This window comes from Arabidopsis thaliana, chromosome 5 (genome assembly GCF_000001735.4).
Source record: "Arabidopsis thaliana chromosome 5, partial sequence".
In the NCBI taxonomy this organism is placed as follows: domain Eukaryota; kingdom Viridiplantae; phylum Streptophyta; class Magnoliopsida; order Brassicales; family Brassicaceae; genus Arabidopsis; species Arabidopsis thaliana.
Window position 1 is genome coordinate 4,924,243 of NC_003076.8, and position 22,323 is coordinate 4,946,565.

General features: G+C 34.2%; 7 protein-coding genes, 1 long non-coding RNA gene and 1 other non-coding gene across 13 annotated transcripts; 4 read left to right on the forward strand and 5 right to left on the reverse strand.

Moving 5' to 3' along the window:
* Positions 1-1,607: 1,607 nt before the first annotated feature.
* Positions 1,608-5,260, reverse strand: TDP1 (tyrosyl-DNA phosphodiesterase-like protein). The gene is made up of 15 exons (NM_121521.4): positions 5,051-5,260; positions 4,787-4,966; positions 4,534-4,704; positions 4,313-4,450; positions 4,174-4,234; positions 3,961-4,037; positions 3,526-3,876; positions 3,313-3,447; positions 3,082-3,231; positions 2,899-3,002; positions 2,769-2,822; positions 2,600-2,690; positions 2,430-2,513; positions 2,210-2,348; positions 1,608-2,125 (listed from the first exon to the last, which is right to left on the reverse strand). The coding sequence occupies exons 1-15, from the start codon at positions 5,063-5,065 to the stop codon at positions 2,058-2,060; spliced, it is 1,818 nt and encodes a 605-aa protein (NP_197021.2). The 5' UTR covers positions 5,066-5,260; the 3' UTR covers positions 1,608-2,057.
* Positions 5,261-5,317: 57 nt separating this feature from the next.
* On the forward strand, positions 5,318-5,391 carry AT5G15175. Its single transcript has one exon. It is a non-coding gene; the product is annotated as a tRNA-Val (tRNA).
* A 791-nt stretch (positions 5,392-6,182) lies between these two features.
* Positions 6,183-8,164, forward strand: AT5G15180 (Peroxidase superfamily protein). Its single transcript, NM_121522.4, has 4 exons — positions 6,183-6,549; positions 6,634-6,819; positions 7,143-7,308; positions 7,563-8,164. Exons 1-4 carry the CDS (start codon positions 6,319-6,321, stop codon positions 7,967-7,969), a joined length of 990 nt encoding a protein of 329 aa, NP_197022.1. The 5' UTR covers positions 6,183-6,318; the 3' UTR covers positions 7,970-8,164.
* Positions 8,165-8,465: 301 nt separating this feature from the next.
* On the reverse strand, positions 8,466-9,378 carry AT5G15190 (uncharacterized protein). 2 transcript variants are annotated; one of them, NM_180492.3, is made up of 2 exons: positions 8,876-9,378; positions 8,466-8,792 (listed from the first exon to the last, which is right to left on the reverse strand). In NM_180492.3, exon 1 carries the CDS (start codon positions 9,254-9,256, stop codon positions 8,906-8,908), a length of 351 nt encoding a protein of 116 aa, NP_850823.1. In that variant the 5' UTR covers positions 9,257-9,378; the 3' UTR covers positions 8,466-8,792; positions 8,876-8,905. The 2 variants fall into 2 exon arrangements, with proteins under 2 accessions (NP_850823.1, NP_197023.2); NM_121523.3 differs by having other exon boundaries at positions 8,466-9,378.
* Positions 9,379-10,567: 1,189 nt separating this feature from the next.
* On the reverse strand, positions 10,568-12,187 carry AT5G15200 (Ribosomal protein S4). 2 transcript variants are annotated; one of them, NM_121524.5, is made up of 3 exons: positions 12,065-12,187; positions 11,421-11,802; positions 10,568-11,068 (listed from the first exon to the last, which is right to left on the reverse strand). In NM_121524.5, exons 1-3 carry the CDS (start codon positions 12,090-12,092, stop codon positions 10,882-10,884), a joined length of 597 nt encoding a protein of 198 aa, NP_197024.1. In that variant the 5' UTR covers positions 12,093-12,187; the 3' UTR covers positions 10,568-10,881. The 2 variants fall into 2 exon arrangements, with proteins under 2 accessions (NP_197024.1, NP_001119227.1); NM_001125755.2 differs by having other exon boundaries at positions 11,048-11,802; positions 12,065-12,166.
* A 1,035-nt stretch (positions 12,188-13,222) lies between these two features.
* HB30 (homeobox protein 30) lies at positions 13,223-14,965 on the reverse strand. Its single transcript, NM_121525.4, has one exon. The coding sequence runs from the start codon at positions 14,445-14,447 to the stop codon at positions 13,632-13,634; it is 816 nt and encodes a 271-aa protein (NP_197025.1). The 5' UTR covers positions 14,448-14,965; the 3' UTR covers positions 13,223-13,631.
* A 2,029-nt stretch (positions 14,966-16,994) lies between these two features.
* AT5G15220 (Ribosomal protein L27 family protein) lies at positions 16,995-18,542 on the reverse strand. Of its 2 annotated transcripts, none has more exons than NM_001343390.1 (4): positions 17,972-18,484; positions 17,795-17,904; positions 17,570-17,694; positions 16,995-17,466 (listed from the first exon to the last, which is right to left on the reverse strand). In NM_001343390.1, exons 2-4 carry the CDS (start codon positions 17,889-17,891, stop codon positions 17,224-17,226), a joined length of 465 nt encoding a protein of 154 aa, NP_001330944.1. In that variant the 5' UTR covers positions 17,892-17,904; positions 17,972-18,484; the 3' UTR covers positions 16,995-17,223. The 2 variants fall into 2 exon arrangements, with proteins under 2 accessions (NP_001330944.1, NP_568310.1); NM_121526.5 differs by having other exon boundaries at positions 17,002-17,466; positions 18,132-18,542.
* Positions 18,543-19,934: 1,392 nt separating this feature from the next.
* On the forward strand, positions 19,935-20,173 carry AT5G02345. The gene has a single exon (NR_142593.1). It is a non-coding gene; the product is annotated as an other RNA (long non-coding RNA).
* A 400-nt stretch (positions 20,174-20,573) lies between these two features.
* Positions 20,574-22,057, forward strand: GASA4 (GAST1 protein homolog 4). 2 transcript variants are annotated; one of them, NM_121527.4, is made up of 4 exons: positions 20,574-20,840; positions 21,041-21,079; positions 21,198-21,231; positions 21,602-22,057. In NM_121527.4, exons 1-4 carry the CDS (start codon positions 20,775-20,777, stop codon positions 21,781-21,783), a joined length of 321 nt encoding a protein of 106 aa, NP_197027.1. In that variant the 5' UTR covers positions 20,574-20,774; the 3' UTR covers positions 21,784-22,057. The 2 variants fall into 2 exon arrangements, with proteins under 2 accessions (NP_197027.1, NP_001078587.1); NM_001085118.2 differs by having other exon boundaries at positions 20,820-21,079; positions 21,602-21,974.
* The last annotated feature ends 266 nt before the right edge of the window (positions 22,058-22,323 follow it).

Here is a 22,323-nt window from a genome sequence, read left to right on the forward strand (position 1 = left end):
ATTTGCTAGATCTAAACACGTGATGATGATGATGAAGATGATGATATATGCAAAAGATATGAATGAATGATGATTAGTAGATGTATGATATGTATTAGAAAACAAGGAGATGGTGTGATAAATTGGACATTAAAGAAAAATGTTTGCTGATGAGCACACAAAGGTGGGACTATTTATGTTTTAATATTTTGAAGTTATAAATAAGAACCAGTTTAACCTCCCATGTGATGATAGGACACTCTTTCCCCCCTCTAATCAGGGAGCATCCCCATCCTTCACGCCCTCTCCCACATGACCTCTCGCTTTTCTTATCTCCATCGTTTTACTACGGTAGTGAGATAACAATTTTCAAAGAAAAATGTTTTTATAGTTAGAACATTTGCAAAAACCAGTGAGTTTAATTTATATCATAATTGTTCATACTAGTGTCGTCGATGTACCAGTACCACCGTTCAAAATTGATACATTAGAATGCATCTTTCAATAGGTGAAATATGTGGAACTAATTACCCATAATCCACAACTCTGCAGACAAATTTTATTTTTTTATTTTTTTTTTAAAACAAAATTTTATCCAAAGTCTATATAGTCAAACTAAATGATGCATGCATGTAAGAAATATCATATAACAAATAAGACAAAATAAAATTTAATACACAAGGACATAGTCAATCGACCCATTTTATCTATTTGTTTTGAAGTGAAAATTTGATAAATAAAAAACTGAAAATTTCATCATCTCAAGATACTTGAAATCTTATATCTGAGATAAGACGAGACCTAAAAAAATACTCAAAGAACCTTTTTTTCCAAAGAACTTACTTGAGCCAATACATTCATTGTCAAATATTTTCAAATCTCATGAAAATTAACAGTATCCAAAATAATGATATGATTTAATTCTGCGGCATCTTTAATCACAACTAATCAGGCACTTGTCTGCAGAGAGTAAAAAATCATTAATCTTCCCTCGTTCCATAAAAGAATATAAACGAGCATGTTGATACTATATCAATTGTCAAGACACTACTACTGCATACTATCCTAAGTCTCAAGGCACTGGATAAAATTATCCAAACTTTTGAGTACTGACGTGGCAAGTTGTGAATGGTCAGAAGAAAGATCGTTCTTAATCAATATCATAATTGTGATTGGCTCTTCTCAAGATTCGAGGACTAAATTGCATATCAAAAACTAGTAGCAAATAACTTATGAATGTTATTATCTTAAAATAATTGATAGATATGATAAAAGGCCAAATCATCAAAGAGAGGGACGGGTGTTCTTGGCAATGTAGACATTGATTGTGAATCCTTGTCTGCATCTGTTTGTATTCTAAATGTCTATCGAATATAAACCACCAAAATTTCTTCTTCATTTTTGTTTTCGTTCTTGATTTTCTGTCTCGAATTAAAATCGTAGGTTTCTCACTTTCTTGTAACCAACGACACACTTCTGTCATAATAATATGAAAAAATACCTTATGTCTCCAATTTCTATGTCTATTGTTTTGTGTTTGTGGTTCGTACTTATCACTTATGCTAATTATGTTTGGACTTTACACTATGCTCTTCAACACATGTGATAGCTTAATCAAATTCAATTTCCTCGGACAAAAGTAAAATGCCAACAAGCAAAAGAATTACAAATTTTTAACATATATATGAGCCACTTGCCTAATTAAACCACTTGCCTAATATGACTTCACATATATACAAAATTAAAAATGAGCCAACCCGTAAAATTCTCTATTTGGCCCACGAGATTTTTAACCTTTCAACCTCGTTGGTACGGCAGACTGAAGCCGACAGGTCAATTTTCTTTCACATACTAAAAATTAAAAGAACTTTATCAATACTAATCCTATCCATTGGTGGACTAATCCGGATTAATCCACAGACTTCAATCAGTTTCACACTAATTTTTGTTTATCCGTCTGGTTGTTCATCGCTTAGCATTAAATTAAAGATTATAAAGTCTTCAATATCTGAGTGAGTAAAACCCATAAAGCCACTCTCTCAAGTCTCAAGTCATAGAGCTACTAAAGCTATCATCAACTATCTTGGCCAGACTTGTCCATACACATCTTTCTTCGAGTAGCCTCGGTCCCATGACCATGGAACATCTGAAAATCACAATGCCAGTAAAAACGTTAATAACTTGAGAAAGAAAGAAGTTATATTTGCTGGATAATGAATAGGGAAAATACCTTCGGGTGAGTATGGCTTAGGAGGTAGTTGATAAGGAACTGGTAATGAGATTATCTCAGGCAAATCTCGGTCTCCTTGCCAGGTCATTGTCACTAGCTTACTCCTCTTCTCTACCTCGTCTTTCGTCTCTTGTTTTGCCTGTTGACAAAGCACAATTAAGAGGGAAAGATCACAGTTTGTGTCCGGGTTTACAGGTTTTGGAATTTTAGATCTTCTTACCTTCATAACACTCGGGTTGCTCTCAGTGCACGAAAATACACAACCCTGTGTTTTTATTGGAGATGGTAAAAACAAGACGCCCAACTAACAATATTACAGTCAATGGAATGTAGTTAGTGGTTACAAAGATCAGACTTTGATACATGAAAACACAGGTTTTGGAATTTTACCTCGTAGGAACGAATCATCAACTGTGAATTGTTCTTCTGAAGTGCTCCCCAGGCCGCTTTGCTAAGATTCGATGAGGTTAGTAAGAACCATCTGTGGAAGCAAAACAAGAACATTAATCACAAAAGGTACTAACAGAGCAACTACAGATTGAGACTTGATGAACTTTACGCAATCTTCTGGTCGTTGTAACGTGTGAACGTCTTTATATGTGGCATGGCACGACTGTTACATTAAAAAGGATCAGAATTGAGTAGTACTCATAAGTTGGATTTGTAAAGGTTTGGTTTTTCTAAATTACCCGCGAGCGCTATGATCCGCTTTCCATCTAGCCCAATACTTTTTCAAGAATGGTTTCTCCACGTTCTTCAATGGGCTCGGAATTGCATTGCCAGCAGCATAACCCTTTGGTTTGAAGATTTCACGGTTCAGAAGAAAAATCAATAATCTATATAAGAAAAGATGTAATCATTGTGCGGATAACCTCTAAAGAACATCTGACGTCTTCTACTGTAGGCCATATTATCAACGAATCCCCGGGACCGAGAGGAGTTTTGTCCTCTGTTATACCAGAAGACAAAGAATTTCCAAACTCAGCCAACCACTTCTCGTCTAAAGAACCAAGTGAAGAAAACTGCAATACGGAATAATTATAGAAGAAGACTTTTTTACAAGTAATACAATTGCAAAAAGAGAACTTGGAATGGAACATTACCTGATAGATTAGCGGGGATCTGCGGAACTCTCTATCGAAAATGCATTCTTGAAGAATAGTCCGTAGCTTCATGTGTCCCCATTTGTTCAAGTTAAAACCAGTGTGGTATCCAGGGACTGAAGCAATTAGTCGAACCTTAAAATTTGTTGCATATTATTAGTACACAAATAAGTATATAAATCAACCAAAAGAGTTTAGAGAAATAGAAAGTACCGTAGCATCAGAATAATCAAACTTTTTGAAGAAGGCTGCATTGATCTTGACATTACCACGGCCAGGTAAGTTTGCAGTAAACTCAGGCCACTTAAGAACATTGAGGTAATCAATGAGATCACCTTCGAATCCACAACCTTTAGGTGGATCTTTGTCATCATCTTTCCAAGGAAAATCTTGCATCCACAAACCTTGGCTTTTGTTATTCCAATCAACATGGATCAGATTCGCGGTGTGTACTACAACTCTCACCCCTCGAGGATAGACAAGAAATATAGCCTTCGAATGGTGTGTCCCGAATGAAATAGGTAACCGAGGCTTATGAAGAATCCAATTAGCTGGCTTCTTCCTCTGTTAAACAAAACAAATATTGGAGATTTTTAGTCTACCATAAACATCAATCAAAAGAAATGAGCAAAAACTGTCATAACAAACCTGAATATACTCTTGCCTACCATCACCTTCTCCATGAATAACCATAACCTGGGGAATGTTGGCCAGTTTTGGGCAAGCTACAAAAGGATATATGCAAATTACCAACTTCAGCTAACAGACTCGAGAAAATCGAAAAACAACACCCCCATGAATGTAAACAAAAGAACTAATCATTTGGACAAACTCAACACAGAAGATTATGAGAAAACTCACCTGACATCAACCAGTCTATATCAACCATATAATTCGATAAGATCGCAGCAACAACGTCTCCCTGTCATTTACAAATACAATCTTTAGCAATGATATCTGAACAAAACAAATGAAATAATATGCTTAGCATGAGACTAACCTCAATGACATCATTAATGGAAACACAAGAAGTATTAGCCCAATCAGGCAATGCATCAACACTCAAAAGCCGAAATGTTGAAGGTAGTTTCTCATTAGGTGGACAAAAACGACGAATGGCCTCTACATCGTCTTCAGCCTAAAACAGTTCCATCACATCAAACAAAGCCTCAAAGAAACAACAAAAAAAGCAACATTCTTTGGTTAAGCCAAATAAGTTACCTTTCGAGCTTTCTTAGCAGCTCTTCCATTGAGCAAAACTAGCTTGAAGAAATGGTGACCAGGGATCAATTCAATAAGATCATCATTACATACTGAAACCTCTTCACTAGGTTTCACTTTCTTTCTCTCTCCGTCACCGGAAGACCTAATAACAACCGGATTTGTTCCGTCCTACCCAAAAGACACAAACTTGACATGATTCAATTCGATAAGAAGCCAAAGTTATAATTTTTAATGTTGTTATAGTTATTACCACTGACAACGAAGCTGAGCCAGAAGTGGAAACGATAATGGTGATGTGTTTGCGACTGAGACGCTTATCGACGATTGAAACGTTGCCACGGCCAATGATGTTTGGACCTTCGGATAAAGTTATCCTTGGAGATGAATTGTCTTCCTTTAAATCTGCTTTCAATGGAATCAAATAAGCAACCTGCAACAGATACATAAATCAGAGCAAGACATCGAATTTTCTGTAATTGGAAGAAACGGAAATTAGGGTTTTGTTTTGAATTACCTGAGAGTGAGCCATTAAGGAAGACAAGTGTCTGAGGTTGAATTGAACCAAGGAAGAAGAAGAAGATGCAAAACGCTGCGTTTCAGTGAACTAACTAGCGAAAATTTTGGGATGTTTCAATGGAGAATAATGGGCAAGAAATTCATAGTAACGGTAACGGTTCTCCACGCCGGCGGCGACAATCAGACAACCGCATCATCATCAGCCGATGGGTCTTTGGCTTGTGAAGTTGTACAATATATTAATTTAAGAAACATTGTCATCAAAGTCTGGGTGGTGTAGTCGGTTATCACGCTAGTCTCACACACTAGAGGTCCCCGGTTCGAACCCGGGCTCAGACATTTTTTTTTCTTCATTTTTTTCAATTGACACGTGTCCGAACCTTGCCCAAAAATAATAGTATGATTAACATATTTTATCTTCCCATTACGTTGAAATGTTACAATCGAATATTCGAATGAGTGTGATTGGAATTGGATGAACATGCAGATTGTTACGTGGACAAAATAATTGTGATCAAGTCCAAAGATTAAACAATGTAGTTTAACTCCAAAGAGTTTGTAAGATAAAGGATATTGATTATATTATGTTAATCAAATTTTTAAGATGTATTATTTTGTTCTCCTACCGTATTATTGTCACTTTTCAGTTGCGAAGTCAAATGTCACAAGCAATATTGTTCATTGTTAATCCTCCTACCTACCAGTCATTGTCTACGTGTAAATTAGATAGCTATGGACGGCTTGTGTTCCATTCTAATTGTTATACGTATAATATAGTTTTTTCTTGTGGTTTACTTGTCGATTTCAAGTTAGTTATCGACAAATTACCATTATTCGTTATCAAGTGTTTTCTTATTCGTTACAACACCTAGTTGACGAAAAGATCTGAATATTGCCAAATTTCAAAAACTTATTAAGTTTGTGTTGGTTATTTTTTTCATTGTTTAAAATCATTGGCACCCTTTTTCTGGTGTAAATAGTAATAAACATCAACGAAGACGATAAGCCATAAACAAAGGACAGCTATATATATTCCACAAACAACAATATAAAATTCAACAAATTTACAAAAAATTCCTATATCTTTGTCTTTAAAATTCAATGATGTAACCACGAACACTTTGTATTTTTGTATTTCAACCTTAAACTATAGTACTAACAAGTTCCGTGACATTATTACATAAGCACGTTAGTATAAATAACAACAACAATATTAACTCAATTAGTATCATCGATCATCTGTCAAAAAGAGGAGCTAATAATAATATGGCTGCTTTGAAGATGACTATCTCTTGTTTCTTGTTTCTTCAAGTAATATATTGCTTGCTCTCTTCATTTGCTCCAACAAATGTGCAAGGATTGAAAGTTGGATTCTACGACAAGGCATGCCCCAAAGCCGAGCTTATTGTCAAAAAGTCTGTCTTCGAGGCTGTGAAGAATGATCGGACAATTGCAGCTCCTTTGCTCAGGATGTTCTTCCACGATTGCTTCGTTAGGGTAATGTCCTTTCTTGACATCCTGAATTTTCCTTTTAGTCTTTTTGACACCTTGTGATCTAATGATTGAATCATGATGTTTTAGGGATGCGAAGGGTCGGTATTGCTAGAGCTAAAGAACAAAAAAGATGAGAAAAACTCAATTCCTAACCTCACCCTTCGAGGATTTGAGATCATAGACAATGTCAAGGCAGCTCTAGAAAAGGAGTGTCCGGGCATTGTTTCTTGCTCTGATGTATTGGCTCTTGTCGCTAGAGACGCAATGGTTGCGGTAAGTATAAATTCTTACTATCATGTGATCTAATATTTGGTCAGAGCTCACGGTGTCTTTATTACACGCTCCTTGTATTTATTACTACAAAGTTCACATGGCGATTATAGACATCATAAATAGGGTTGGGCGTATTCTTCTATTTTTTTGATGCTACAAAATGCACTTGACTTAAATTTTCAAGAGACTAGTTCAGCTTTCTATCTGAGATTTTCTGACTAATATATTAAAGAAAATATATCCATAAAAAAAATTATGTATTATATGTTGTGTTGAACTTTTAACATCATGTATTTTATGATAACCAATCAATATATGTTCAGCTCAATGGACCGTCGTGGGAGGTTGAAACGGGACGAAGAGACGGTCTGGTTACAAACATCACTGAGGCCTTATTAAACTTACCATCACCATTTAATAATATCAGTAGCCTTATCACTCAATTCCAGTCCAAAGGCCTCGACAAGAAAGACCTCGTTGTGCTTTCAGGTATGTTATGGAATCAGAAAATTCTTTAAATTATACTTGAACGATGCATCAAATAATTAAAGGGCAGTGTTCTTTGAACAAATGTTTTTCTCTTTTTTCCAAGCATTGTTTGGCTATTTTGGACTAGCAACTAACAATAATACTCTTTCTTCTACATATTTTCTATATTACTCTCTGGCTTCGGATCACTAGTTGTAAAATAATAAAAATAAAATCATTCTCATATAATTTGTATATTATTTACATTTTGATAGGTGGGCACACAATTGGGAATGGACATTGTCCACAGATCACAAACCGTCTCTACAACTTCACCGGAAAAGGAGATAGTGACCCGAACTTAGACACGGAATACGCAGTCAAACTCAGAGGAAAATGCAAGCCAACTGATACCACAACGGCTCTAGAAATGGATCCAGGAAGCTTTAAAACGTTCGATGAAAGTTACTTCAAGCTTGTGTCTCAAAGAAGAGGATTGTTTCAATCTGATGCAGCTCTTTTAGACAATCAAGAAACTAAGTCTTATGTTCTCAAGAGTTTGAATAGTGATGGGTCTACTTTCTTTAAAGACTTTGGTGTCTCCATGGTAAAAATGGGTCGGATTGGAGTTTTAACGGGTCAGGTTGGGGAAGTTCGCAAGAAGTGCAGAATGGTTAATTAAGTATATTTTATATAGATATGTCTGTGAGATTGTTTTATGATTATGTATGTGTTTTTCCCTAAGAATATTGTGTGGAGTTATATGTATTGTACAATGGAATGTTAAATTGTAAAATATGTCATGTTTTATTTATCACAAAAGAAAAAATTCGATTACGATTTTATTTCTTAATATATAGTTTATATTTTGCTTTAATATATATTTCTTTTTTGTTTTGGGCTTATCTGATCTACACTCACTATATACATTAAATATATCAAGATTAAAAATTGTAGTTTTTGGAAATTCAATAGATTTTAAAAAGCATCCTAAATTACCTTTCCATTTTGTAGTAAACAATTTTGTTGGCTTATATCATTTAGTGGCAAACCATCAGTAAAGTTTAAACTTTACAAGGACTATGATATTTTTGACTCGTAAATTAGTTTTTATTAGTCGATCTTATCTTCAATGTCACAAGTATTTATTAAGAATTAAAACTCTAATGAGGTGGCAATAATTATGGATTTTTAATGTTATGAGTCTACATCATTTCAAATTTGTGCCATATACAAATACACATGTGTATGTATGTAGTTTGCTAAATGATACATAGAGAGTGGTCATATAAGGTAAACAAAAAGTGGAGCATAAAGTTTCATAAGCTCATATATACAGATTCACGGTTTATATACACATGACTTTTATCACCATAAAAAACAAAAAAAGCTTTCTCTCACTCTCTAAACAAGGATCTTCCAAAAACAAAACGAAACGAAACAACAATAAAAAAAAGTTCAAAGCAACCAAAAAAAAACAGAGAAATTGAAAGAAGACATATCACCTGCACAAACTAGTGTAAATGAGATCAAATTCATATAAGTTTAGTGTAATTTGTTGGATCGATATATACATCGAGAAACAAACCTTGATCGATTTTGGATCTGTGAATCATCATCACTGAGTCTGAACAACGTTAACGGATCTCCCTTTTCCACTAAGTGGCGAACAAGGCAAATTCTGACGCGAGATCAGGAACAGATTAAAACGACGTGGACGAAGATATCGTCGATCCTCTGGATTCGTCACTTTGTCTTCAACAAGAACACAGAGATCCTCTTCCCTAATCTTCAATACCTGGTTATGTACTTTCTCTTTAGCCGTGATCCAACGTCCGACGGATCTCGGAGACTCTGTCTCAGCTTCCGATGATCCGCTACTCTCTGTTTCAACTTCCTCAACCATCTTCCTAGCTATCGCTTCCATCTCCGGCCACGATTCAGCTTCTCTTCCACCCATCGTCATCATCGTTTATATAAAGAGAGATTTGTGAGTAACAAAAATTCGAATTTCGAAATTTGAAAAGTTATTGTCCAGTGTGAAAGACATGTGAAACGGAGCTTACTTATTTATATATATATATATATATATATATATATATATATACCAGTGTGGTGGCCATAGAGAAGCTAAGTTTAAAAAACGGTTACTGTTTGACGTGTCAAAAGTTTTTGTGACCATGGAGATATTGCCACGTGGATAATGAGATTGAGCTGTTTTGAAGAAAAAGTGTGGAGCGGATCTGTCTCTGTGTGTTGTTTGACCGGTGAGATTGAGATGAGACGTGTGGAAGAAGAGGAATCGGATCTGGAAAACGACCACATCCGGCGCCGTTTTGTTCGGCATCTTCCAAGTACTTCAATAAGCTTCCAAAAGATTGTTGCCACGTCGTTCCCTAAAAAATCTCTCTTAGATTGTGTTTTTATGAAACAGCATTATCAAGCTCCATGATATTTTGAACAGATGGAGGTTGTTTCGGATTTTTATTTATTTATTGATTGATATGAGATATTTTGTAATAGCATAGTGTTTAATTGATTTTTATGGATCATAGGCTTTCTTATAAAAAGTTGTTAGCAGATCTATGTTGCATAAATTTTATAATTGTATACATGTGAAATATATTGTTCTTTGCATGGTGAGTGAAACAGAGAAATTCAAAATTTCACCTTAAGGTTATGAAAAAGTTTGTACCGATCACCGACGAAACGACTACAGAAATCTAATACTAATTTTTTCAACTTTTACGTGGAGATGTAACTAATTAACACAAAAATTAATTCTTGTAATAATAACTGAATTATGATGGTCGAATGATTTGGTAATCTTAAAATGTAAACATTACAAGATACACATCTCCATCAGTAGATTTTCAAAATCAATCATAAAATGTAGACGCCAAAATATAATCATAAAAAATGTCAAAGGCTATTTCAAAATTTTAATACGTGTGAAAATGGGATTGATCTGTTTGTCTCTCATGTCTCACATCGAGGGATTAATGAATAATGATACCACTATATTCATTTACGTGTCGGAATAGCCGACCGTGCTTGAATCTTTTATGTATAAACAAAATATAAATGGTACTTATAAAACTGTTTTACCATGGTAAGATGGTTTCCACGTAGTTTGCATGTACCACGTGTGAAAACCGAGTGTTGGGGAACCAAATGGCAGTGAGAGTATATTTGTATAATCGCGGACGGTGATATCACTAATATTATTTCAATAGTTGCAAATCATAATGAAAATAGGCCAGACACAGCAAAGTTTATGGGCCAAAGATTTCAATTTGGACCTAACAAATGTATGTAACAAAGGCTATAAAATTGAAGTGCCATACGAAACTAGACAATCAATTTCGCTTAGTATAATTATCTTTTTTAGCATAAATATAAAGATAACTAGAGAGATAAGGCAAAACTTTAAAAGATAATTGTGAGAAATAGATGATAACCCAAAGGTTTAGCAATCTCGAGAGTAAAAGAAAGAAACCATAAAACAATCCTCTGAAAACGAACAACAAAGTTGCTTACTACAAAATATCAAAAAGCAGATTGATTCATAGCTAAAACGGTGCGACTTCAGATTTACTCTTCGTCATCACCGTCTGCATCACCGCCACCTGAGGCTTTCTTGGAGGCAGACTTCTCGTTCCTTCTCTTCACTCTTCCTGGACGGCCACCACCGAAGGGACTGGTGAGGGCAAAGTCAATGTGCTTCTGTGAATCAAGTCTCACCATGAATGATGGAATGTTCACCAATTGCTTTCCAACCCTACAACAACACCCGAAACAAATATGAGTACCCAATTTTTAAGATCATATCAAAACACACTTCATATTAAGCCACTCAAGAGGCACAAGTTATCAAGACTTGCGTGAACTTAAGAGCAACCAATAAAACGTTTGAAGAAAGATCAAACCAAAAGACAGTACAAACTCATGAAAGACTACAATCTGTTAGACCAAAGAGACAGTGTTTAAAGAAGTGTAACACAAAGCCGAATCATTCAAAGATAATCATGAAATGGAAACAGAGAAAATGTTAATTTCATTTCAGATCCTATCAATTGATATAACAAAGATAATTCATACACAAGCACAAATAAATCGAAGAGATGCAATACCTGATATGCCTCTGCCTGATGAGGACACGAGAGTGATGGATAGACTTAGCCATACCAGACTTGAACACAATAGTCTGAAGACGACGCTCAAGAAAGTTCTCAACAGTCAAAGCCAAGACGTAATCGAGCTTGTTCTGGCTCTCATCAAGAAGCCCGTAACGGTTCATCCTACGGAGCAAAGCCTCACCTTCAAAGATCCTTCTTGGACTCTTCTCATCAAGAGTCAAAAGATCTCTAGCAGCATTACGGATACGGCTAAGAGAGTACTGCACTCTCCAGAGCTCACGCTTGTTACGCAGACCATACTCACCAACCAGCTTCAATTCAGAATCAAGACGCTCCTTCTCGTAAGGACGACGTGGTCCCTTGAAGGTCTTTCCATCTATTCAACAACAAACACACACATTCATACAAAATTATCAGCATAAAGGTTAGATCTTTGAGGCTCGTATCTAAGATTGATTCATTTCAGAAACTAAAACCTCAAAAGTTACAACAACCCAGATTCACAATCTATATATATAACACAATCAAAAACCTCAGATAATCCCTAATCTATCATTTGATATTGAGAGAAATCACTACGTAGATCGAATCGAAAATGAGCTGTGATATAAACGACGAAAAGGAGAGAAGAAGCTTACAGTTGCGGTAGTAGCAAACGTGCACCATATTTTCGTCTCCTTACTGCAAATTCGGCGATCTGAATAACTAGGGCACGCAGAGAGGAACGAAAGAGACGAATGAACTAATTTATAGGATTTCTTAAAACCCTAACGCTACACTCTCACTTTCTTTATTGGGCCTTTACGAATTAAGGCTTTATATTGGGCCTTTACGAATTATGGCTTTATATTGGGCCCGTTTTGAGATGTCGATTTATTTTTGAGTCTTGCGCTTGGGCTCGAATTTATTTTCTTAATCATAAAATTATTTTTATGCACTGAATAGTGGTACCTAGAAATGTCATTTGAACAAAAAAAAAAATGTCATTTTACATGTCTTTTGGCATTTAGATTATATCATTAAAAAAGTTGATGAAAAAAAAAAGATTATATCGTAAAAACAAATAATTGCAATATTTTGTTGAGATGTTTTACCAGTCTTGCCTTAATAGAACAGCAAGAATATATTATAAGTGAGTGGTGTCTCCAATCATATTAACCTAACGTAGTGCCTAATCTTACCAACTCTTAGTTGTATCTTTTACCATTTCAACAAATAAACAAACAGGTGTTAACTACTAGCATCGAAAATAAACACACAAAATAGTAACTGTGTTTTCATGTTTTTGAGTTATCTACATATACATTTTTGCAGCCACTATATGAAATAAATCTTCAAGTTGAGACTTATTTACAGTGGTTGTCACTGGCATTTAATAATTATTTTTGATAATTAGAAAGTAAATTTTCGAATTAAATATTTGACATTTAACTATCTTCTCAAAATCTCTCTACAATAACTACACGATTAGTTACTAAAATAAAACTTCTAAAATATTTAACATCATTTAAAAATTACAAAATTATCATTTTTGATATTGCTTTTTTTGCATGACTATAACAATTCCATTATACGCATCAACCCACATAGATATTTTATAGCAGTTAATTATTACAAAATTACAAAATATTTAGACAATGATTTATAAACATATCATAAATAAGATCAACATTAATAAAATAAATAGTTTTTTTTACTTAATAACAATTGTAAACTATAAAATAAAAATATTTTATAGATAGATACAATTTGTAAACTTTTATATATACTAACTTAAAAAAAAAAAAATTGTCCTTGCGGTATACCGCGGGTTAAAAATCTAGTAATGTCACATAATTGCAACAAATTCCCTCATTTCTTTCATAAATTTCTATATAAAGAAAAAAAGTAAAAATAAAAAAGCAAACTGATATAGAATTTAGAAAACAATTGGATTAATTGACTTTGTTATTCGGTTTTAGGAGGTTACTCATTTATCTTTCTTCTCACATTTGGTCGAAAGATACAACTCAAATCACCTCTCTAACAAAGATAAACTACTAACAAGAGTACAAACTACAAGACATAACAAAACAAAGTGGAATAGAAAAAAGATTTTGACCCGTTGACTAAAAATAAAAAATCTTCAAAACACAGAGAAGAAAAACCAAAAAAGAATTAGCCTCTAAAACGACGACGCTTTTTCAACGCTTTCCATTCTTTTCCTCACGTCGAAGAAAACGACCCATTTGTCGGAACAACACTCTGACGACTATCTCCTACTCCTCCTACTACTACTCCGCCGTTAGCTCTTCTAGCGCCGCTGCGTCCTGAAATCTTGTTGTTATGCATCCACACTTTGAAAACGCTTTTATCAACTCCAATCTCCCGACAAAACTCCTTAACCACCACGTCATCAGCTTTCGGCATCCTCCACCCAACTCTCTCCGAGAACTCGAACATCTTCTCCTTCTGATACTGACTAAACTTCGTCCTAAAACGTTTCCTAGACATTGGAACCGCCGTGTTAGCTCCTCCTCTTCCTCCAGAGAGTGCGAGAAGCATGTAAGAAGACGAGATCGGCGGTGGAGAAGCTGAATCATCGTCGTCTGGACTACGAATCCCCGCCAGATGAGGAGGAGGCGGTGGAGGAAGCTGGTGACGGTTGTGAGGTCGAAATTCGATCGCAGGGACGATGGCAGAGAGAGAAGATGGATCCTCCTCACGGCGGTGGAAGTTACGGTGGCAACCACAAGCAGCGCACGTTAGTGAAGCGGGGTCATTGGAGTTAAACGACGGTGACGGCATAAACTCGCCGCATCCGTCTAAAGCGTGACCGCCGATACCTGCTGCGTGATTCTTTAGACATTCTTTATAAGTCGCAACCGCAACCGCTTCAGATGCAAGATGATGGTGGTGGCAGCGTTTGCCGTTTGAGAAAGAAATAGGCTTCGCGGGCTGGATCCGGATCGGAGCTTCGATTTCGGGTTGTCGTGAATCCAAGTCGGATACTATAGTAGTTGTAGTAGCTATTACATCCATGACAACTCAAAACATTTAGGGTTTCGAAAAACAAGAAGAAGAAATGTTTTGTAAACTTGGGTTTTGGTTATTGTAATACAAATAAGATTTAAGAAACAAGAAGTATTATAATTTTCTAGAGATGGAGGAAGAAGAAGAATAGATGATAGAAGTAAAGATAAGGTAAAGATTGCACTAAACAAAACTGTTTTTAAATTGTAAACTCGAAATCTTTGGGATGGGTTTATGTATTTGGGAGAGATAAGATTAGAAAAGGGGAAATTTAAAACTATGTATTATTTACTCAAGTCTCTCATGGAGGAAGAAAGAGATGAGAAGTTGAAGACTGTTGATAATGAGAAATCCAAGTTGTGTGGTTGAGATTCATAATCATTATGTGTTTTTTTTTTTTTGGTTGAATATTTTTTTTTAACCATGGTTTGTTGACCCCATCTAGGGTTAATGAAAAAAGATAAGTGTAATAAATATAGGCTAATAAATAGAGTTCATAGAACAGCATCTAATGTGAGTCATGTCTTTTTCTTTTTGCTAAATTTGTATCTCCATGACGTTGACAACTTTAATAATATATACTCCAATTTTATATCAATATTAATCTTTTTTGCTACCTTTCAAATTTCAATTATTATTATTTCTCGTTATTTTTTTTTATTTTTTTTTCTCCTTATTTAAGCTGAAAATTTCGTGTGGAAGTAAAGCATGAATATAATTAAGGTTGATTCGGGTTGTTGATTCAATGATGTTAACTAAAGACAAAAGTTAATATTTCGTATTGTTGATCAAAAGCAATGTTTATCCAAAAATGTTAAAATCTCGACCTTCCCTAGTTTTATAGTTCATGGTTTGTCTTCAATCTTATGTCGAAAAAACTATCAACTTACAATCTTAAAAGTTACTCTACTACCAAATTTTTGCAAAAAAAACTATGACTAGCTTAATTTATTTACTTCTCAACTACTCCACTAATTAACTCAAAAATGTTTATTGACTATACATGTTGACGGTTAAAGTGGCCTTAAGAAAAGGAGACCACAACTAAAAAAGCTGACACGAGCAGTGGTGAAGAACGATGCCGTTTACTCCAAACTTCTTTAAAGCTGTATAAAAAAGTCTTTAATCAGAGAGGTGTAGACCAAACCTAAGATCGTTTGCAAATCCATTACTAATAATAAGTGATAAACTAACAATTCAAAGCAAAAACTCCATAAATAATTGATAGTATACCAATTTTTTTAGGAGATTTGCTAAAATATGACCGATAAATTTTATCAAAAAATTCAGACAAATTTTATGGAAGTTTTAATTTTGATGCTCTAAATCCAACGGTTGAATTCTCCGTCAAAATTTTGAATTTTAACGGGTTTCTAAAATGTCGTCTGTTTTCTTATAGTAGTAACGTAATTGTAAATCTCAACTCTTAAAACTTTTTCTTTCTTTTGACTAATGATGATATGAAATTGTCTAAATACCAAAAACAGCTAACACGCGTACATATCTTGCAACATGGCGCTACCTAATCAAACCATGTTCGTCTGTTATGGAAGACAATTCTCTTCTTCTCAAATACATTGAACTTTAACATTATACTTTAATTAATGTAGGTATATATTACGACTTGCACGACTTACCATAGCCAAAATAGGGAACCACCGTATCAACATTTCAAGCATTTAGATATAACTTGATTGTTGATTGGTCTTATTGTTACCGCACTACGATTATCTATAGATTTCATAGACAACAAAATAATATAACACATATATTATTGTTTTAGAAATAGTTATAAGGCTTTTTACTCTTTAGTTAGGAAGAATAAGGCAAACCGACATTAAATAAGCTTTATGCCCATAACAAGGATAATATTAATTAGTTTTTTTTTTTCAGGATATATTATCTGACGCAATTATTTGATGATCTATCTGTGATTTTTTCTTTCTTTCTAAAATCTATTATATGTTATGCCTGTATATGTTTTATATATACACATATCCTACTTTATGTATGTGTGCAAATGCAATTGGAAGGATTTATCATATACGATGAATGTATCGCATGGGTGGTTAGTATGCATTAATATGGACTGTTCTTAAGATTTGTGAATAAAGAAAAAAACAATGACATCTTCTTCTTCCTTTTTTTGTGTTATAAACGAAATGATTTTATTTTAATTGTATTGTTTTTGAATAGGAATGTGTAAAATTACAAGAAAATAATAATTCAAAAACTAAATATTGATGTGCATGGCAACTTGAGAAGTATTTGAGGAAACTTTAATGGCTAAAACAAGTTGGCTCTTGATTTCACATTATGCCAAAAACAAAGCTGGTTCGTCCATATATGATAATATGAGAGAAATTTATGTTTGAAATTTTAATTGAAATTTTAAACCCGATAGGATAAATATGTTTCTGATTCAATGAACGGATCTAGCCGCGTTGACGGGCCAGAGCCTGAGGCTTAGAATGTTGGCCCATTATTCGATGAGTTTATAACGGGCCGGGAAAACATTATCTCAGACTGTTACTTGTCTGTTTTGCGTAACACATATGAGAGAAACTCAGACTTGATTAACATCTATTTCCGAATAAAACTTGATTTGTTGAATCCAAACAAAGCCCTTCATCAAAATCCAGACAAAGACTAGAGGGAAACAAAACAGCAGATGTTATTGAATTGAGTGGTTCTGCTCTAAGATAGCATCATCTTTTACTCGAGAGATCACATGATCTAAAGGAAATGAAAACCACGTTTAGATTGTTGCAATCAGTATTCACGACTATGAAGCTGTCTTCAACTTAGTCGATTGAGCAGCTGCAGCTTTTGTGTAGATAGGGTGAAGAACATGACCACCTGTTGGATCAACATGAATCCATTTGCGTCCTGTAATCTTGCTTTTCTCGAACCTGACTCGTCCTTCCTTCAATGCAAACAGAGTATGGTCCTTACCAATCCCCACATAGTCTCCAGGATGAAACCGAGTTCCCCGTTGACGAACTATGATGTTTCCTGGTATCACACTCTGCAAAATCACACACACACACAGGCAAACATTATTTTCTTCACACAGACCAAGACTGATTTGATTATCAAAATCTTATCTCGCTTGTTATTTATTTTCTTACCTCTCCTCCGAATTTCTTAACACCGAGAAACTTGGGATTAGAGTCACGACCGTTCTTTGTAGAACCAGCAGTTTTCTTAGTAGCCCAACGCTTGAAGACCAAACTCAAGCCACTTGAAGAACCATCTTTAACATCCCCAAAACAAGAACAACAGCAACAATTACACAAATGAGTTAACTAGTTAAGATCATCAAAATATAGATTTTGAAAAGCGCAAATCTATACCGGAAATGCTACTGCCACTATAAGCAGGAACCTCAGTGATCAGTTCCCTCAAACTAACTCTTCTGCAAATGGATGCTGCTGAGTTTAAGAAATTCATTTTTTTCAGGAATCTGCAAGCAACAAAGAGCAATTCAAACATTAATCATTCAAGTAGAATCAAATCAATACTATACAAACCATTTCATCAAATCTTCTCGAGCAAATGGAGTTTTTTCATTCACACTCGAAACTCCACCATTGTCACAAACGTATTAACCTATTGACCTCAAAACCAATTACATTTCCGATCCGATTCCAACTCTCGAATGATACGGTAATAAGAAAGGAGGATACTTACCGGAAAATTTCGATTTCGATTAATTGCGAACGATGACAAGCGTGGCCGGAGATGACGACGGCGAGTAAAATGGCGTCGGCGACGGAAGCGCGATTAGGATGGAAGGGCCTAACTCCAAAACCCCTATTTGTCAAGTGTGAACTATACACGCCCGGAGGGTCCTCATGTTTTCATTTGTTTACATAACGACCCCTACATTTTCATTTGGATCAAAATTGATATATTACTAAAGAGAAATTTGCATAGTCTTTTGTGATTTTTTAGACAGTCAATTTTATTTAATTTTTGAAAATTTTGACACAAAAAAAAGTTGATAGTTCGGTTTTTGGAAAAGAAACCTAATCTAACCAAACTAGAAAAATGTCTTGTATATAACTTATTAGGTTTGTGCAAGTGTGAACAAGATGACATCATGAATGATGGATGATCATTATCTTTTATTTCTTGTAACATTAATAACAAAATGTTATACATTTTCTATACGCATGTGTTTGAAGAACAACTGGACACGATCTACAAGTTTATTTTGTTAGACAGTAATAATCAATATCCATGTGATGGATCACATGCTTTCAAATCTTTTTATTTGAAATCGCATTTCAATGGTCCTACGGTCCGTGCTTTGCCGTGCCGTACCCCGACCCTACAAGTTTCTTATACTAACCCCTTGTAATAAATTTTGTGTCACACCAATTATTTTATAAATCTAACTACAAAGATTCCTATAAATTAGTACCATACAGTTTCAACTAGATTAGGGGAATCAGTAGCTACAAATGTCTTCTACATTAGTAGGTTTGTCTAGCCTGGTTTAGCAAATTCAGACTTATTATAAATAAAATTAAGTTGTAGTCTCTCATAAACCGAATTTAAAACTTAAACTTAAACAAGACATCATCCTTGGCTTGAATCAAACATAATCTGAAGATAATGAAATGATCCAACTGGATTATACACCAACACTCTTATATATAATCTTCACCTTGGAGTTAAGCTTATTCATTGTCATTTCTTACAAGTTATCATGATCTTCTTATACATTTGTATATATCCTATACATAATATAATAACGAAGGTAAATCTTGTTTTCCGCCAATTGATCTGGCTAAATATATTTTCTCATTTACTTTTTTTTTTTTTTTTGTGACGTCTCATTACATACATATTATTGTTATTTTTGGGTATAAAACAACTTTAATCGTTACTAGAAAAGATAACATTTCTTATGAAAACCAAAAAATATCCCAATGTTCCCTCCTTTTCTCCGAGCAGATCGACTCAAAACAATAATTGGGTGAGCATGTGAAACTGGCTAAAACTGCACATGCCTTCTCTTTTTCTTTTCTTTTTTTCAACCTTTTATTTAGTTTTCTTTTACTTAAAACAACAACTTTATATGATCTGATATTCAAGTTGGGATGTGAATGCGCATTTATGTTTGGGTGTGCGCATATATACGTTTTTAGTTTGTTGCATATATATGTGTGTGTTTCAAGTTGCTTATTCTTTCGTTAATCGTGATTTTTCTTTCATTTCCCAACTTGAGATGCTAGTGGTGAGTTACCTGTGTTTTAAGGTTCACAGCACTTTTGTAATATCTCAAATCAGGTGTAACAAAAATGTTGTATATATATCTAGAATTCTAGATCGTAACTCTAAAACAGTATTCTTCTGTTAGCTACTAGTATTTCATTTGCCCTCGAATTATAACAGTGGATCTAGATCTGGTTTTTCTCTGGAAACATATCAGAAGAATTAGAGTAATTAATGAATTTATCTTGACTATCTAAAGAAATTATCTTGACTATATGTTCATGATCCGTCAACAAATAATGGTATTTGAATGAATAATAGTATAGTAAGAGTGTGATTATAATTTACAGTTGGGACCGTTGGTCAGATCTAACTCCCGTCTCCTTCTTCAATGCACCGTCCCACCTTTTTTTGTTCATTGTTAAAATACAATTTCAATTATCTTTTATAAACTCTGATAATATATTTGTGGTTAAAAAAACCCGTTCAATATTGTCTTCCCACCAAGCAAGCACCCAATTTAAAGCCACAAAATAAACCCTTTTTCATTTTCCTTCTATAAAATCGTAGTTAGATGGATATTGAGTTTTAGTTTGGCATTTCTTAGTTAAAATATTCACCCTAAAATGAATCTAAAAATGTACAAAATCACAGGAAAATAAAACTAAGCAGAAATGTCCTAAGAAAACTAAAGTTTTTAAAAAATAATCTTCAAAGAGATACTCCAACTGGTGTTATAAGCAAAACTTGATTTATCAAAAACAGGTTCATAGTATTTTATATTTAGTACTATAAGCTTTCCTTAAACCATGTGCAAAACCATCTACCGCAGTCTAATTACCAATAGCAAGTAATAAAATGGGACTAACATTGGAGGCATACGTGGAATAATATAATTGGAGGAATACAGTAATAATGATATGTGTTGCCACAGGGAATAATTGATACGAGCAAATGTGTGTATATATAGCTTATATGCAACATCATTGGGTCCTCAACCAAAAACTCCTCTCTCAGTACACTTCTTTTCATACCTCAAGAGACTAAAACTAGTTTGAGGAGATTTAGAGGAGTGTTTGGTTCTTTGGATAACAATATCCCAAACTGAAAATGGCTAAGTCATATGGAGCTATCTTCCTCTTGACCCTCATTGTCCTCTTCATGCTTCAAACCATGGTAACACCTCTATTATTTTTTTCTTCTTTCAATGTTTGAAAATATTGAAGATAATATATTTGATTGTTTTCCTTATTGACGAACGATATGAGACAAATGTGGGTTCTATTATTGTACTTTTAGTTGGAATATATTTAATTTAGCCTTTTTAATGAAATTAATTTTACTTGTTTTTCCTCTCTCTTTTTTTCGTTTTTTAGGTTATGGCCTCAAGTGGATCTAATGTGAAGTGGAGCCAGGTCAGTTTTATTATTGAATCGACTAGTAATTACCTTTTAAACTATATTTTATACCTATTGTTATCTCGTAACTTAACGAAAAGTGATTAATTAGTTACCTTTTTTGGTTAATTTTCAGAAACGTTATGGACCAGGAAGCCTGAAACGTACCCGTAAGTTTTTTCTTCACAGCTATTCTTAAACAATTTTTTTTTAATCTCATAATCGACGAAAAATAAACAATTCAAGAAATCTTTTATTGTGTTATAATAAAAAAAAATAAGCATTTCAGTTGCAGAAAATAAGTTGAAAGTGAAGTGTTAAGTGGACTGTTTGGTCAGATCCGTAGACTCAAAATATATTAGATATTGACGAAATTGCCCCTTAATATGGTCATACAGTCAAAGCAACCCACTATCTTGAGACCCACAAAACAGTAAAAAAAAAAGCTAATGAATTTCCACTAGATTCTGTTGTTTTTATTAGTAATAAAAAATTTTTGAGTGTTAACATTTTGATATTGTTTGTATTTGAAACAACCAGAATGCCCATCGGAATGTGATAGGAGGTGTAAAAAGACACAGTACCACAAGGCTTGCATTACGTTCTGCAACAAATGCTGCAGGAAGTGTCTCTGTGTGCCTCCGGGTTACTATGGGAACAAACAAGTTTGCTCCTGCTACAACAACTGGAAAACTCAAGAGGGTGGACCAAAATGCCCTTGAAAAAATCTCCCTTCGTTCCCTTTTTATAATAAAAATTTTCAACTATAACTAAATTTCCTTTGATCAATGTTTTATCTACTTTATTCCTAATGTTGTAATGTTATGTCACTCCTTTTCGGATTTTGTTCTAAATCCTAAAAAAAATGAGAGTGGCCCTATGAATGATATTTTTCATGAATACTTGTGTTTCTAAAGATATTTTCCCATTCATCCACCAAAAAAAAAGATATTTTCCATTTCGAAAATAGTAATACTATAAAGGGTAAGGCAAACCAAATAATACAATTTAAAAAATTCCTGCGAAAGAAGTATGCATATGTAGAAAAGAGTGACATTGGGTCTCTCGGCCCAGTACTAAAAAGCCCATTATTGATTTTTCCAAGCTTTTTACAAAATCACGTGTTCTAACGCGATTGCTTTTTGCCGCAATCTTCTTTTATACAAGACTTGGGCTTTGGGCAGTTGGAAATAAATAACGACAACGATATTTTACAATCGGTGCAATGATATGAACCACAAACTTATAAACGTTTTACCCGT

What these genes read in the sequence shown, in the direction of transcription:
- TDP1 (NM_121521.4), bottom strand. An exon ending in GTAGGCAAGAGTATATTCAG is followed by an intron (nt 3,877 to 3,960) that starts GTTTGTTATGAC and finishes TTTGTTTAACAG; the next exon opens with AGGAAGAAGCCAGCTAATTG. An exon ending in ACGTCAGATGTTCTTTAGAG is followed by an intron (nt 3,003 to 3,081) that starts GTTATCCGCACA and finishes TTCAAACCAAAG; the next exon opens with GGTTATGCTGCTGGCAATGC.
- AT5G15180 (NM_121522.4), top strand. Translation starts at nt 6,319, where the DNA reads ATGGCTGCTTTGAAGATGACTATCTCTTGTTTCTTGTTTCTTCAAGTA. An exon ending in TCCACGATTGCTTCGTTAGG is followed by an intron (nt 6,550 to 6,633) that starts GTAATGTCCTTT and finishes ATGATGTTTTAG; the next exon opens with GGATGCGAAGGGTCGGTATT. An exon ending in AGACCTCGTTGTGCTTTCAG is followed by an intron (nt 7,309 to 7,562) that starts GTATGTTATGGA and finishes ACATTTTGATAG; the next exon opens with GTGGGCACACAATTGGGAAT.
- AT5G15190 (NM_180492.3), bottom strand. Translation starts at nt 9,256, where the DNA reads ATGATGACGATGGGTGGAAGAGAAGCTGAATCGTGGCCGGAGATGGAA.
- AT5G15200 (NM_121524.5), bottom strand. Translation starts at nt 12,092, where the DNA reads ATGGTGCACGTTTGCTACTACCGCAACT. An exon ending in CGTTTGCTACTACCGCAACT is followed by an intron (nt 11,803 to 12,064) that starts GTAAGCTTCTTC and finishes GTTGTTGAATAG; the next exon opens with ATGGAAAGACCTTCAAGGGA. An exon ending in ATCAGGCAGAGGCATATCAG is followed by an intron (nt 11,069 to 11,420) that starts GTATTGCATCTC and finishes GTGTTGTTGTAG; the next exon opens with GGTTGGAAAGCAATTGGTGA.
- HB30 (NM_121525.4), bottom strand. Translation starts at nt 14,447, where the DNA reads ATGGATGTAATAGCTACTACAACTACTATAGTATCCGACTTGGATTCA.
- AT5G15220 (NM_001343390.1), bottom strand. Translation starts at nt 17,891, where the DNA reads ATGAATTTCTTAAACTCAGCAGCATCCATTTGCAGAAGAGTTAGTTTG. An exon ending in TAGTGGCAGTAGCATTTCCG is followed by an intron (nt 17,695 to 17,794) that starts GTATAGATTTGC and finishes GGGATGTTAAAG; the next exon opens with ATGGTTCTTCAAGTGGCTTG. An exon ending in TTAAGAAATTCGGAGGAGAG is followed by an intron (nt 17,467 to 17,569) that starts GTAAGAAAATAA and finishes GTGATTTTGCAG; the next exon opens with AGTGTGATACCAGGAAACAT.
- GASA4 (NM_121527.4), top strand. Translation starts at nt 20,775, where the DNA reads ATGGCTAAGTCATATGGAGCTATCTTCCTCTTGACCCTCATTGTCCTC. An exon ending in CTAATGTGAAGTGGAGCCAG is followed by an intron (nt 21,080 to 21,197) that starts GTCAGTTTTATT and finishes GTTAATTTTCAG; the next exon opens with AAACGTTATGGACCAGGAAG. An exon ending in AGGAAGCCTGAAACGTACCC is followed by an intron (nt 21,232 to 21,601) that starts GTAAGTTTTTTC and finishes TGAAACAACCAG; the next exon opens with AATGCCCATCGGAATGTGAT.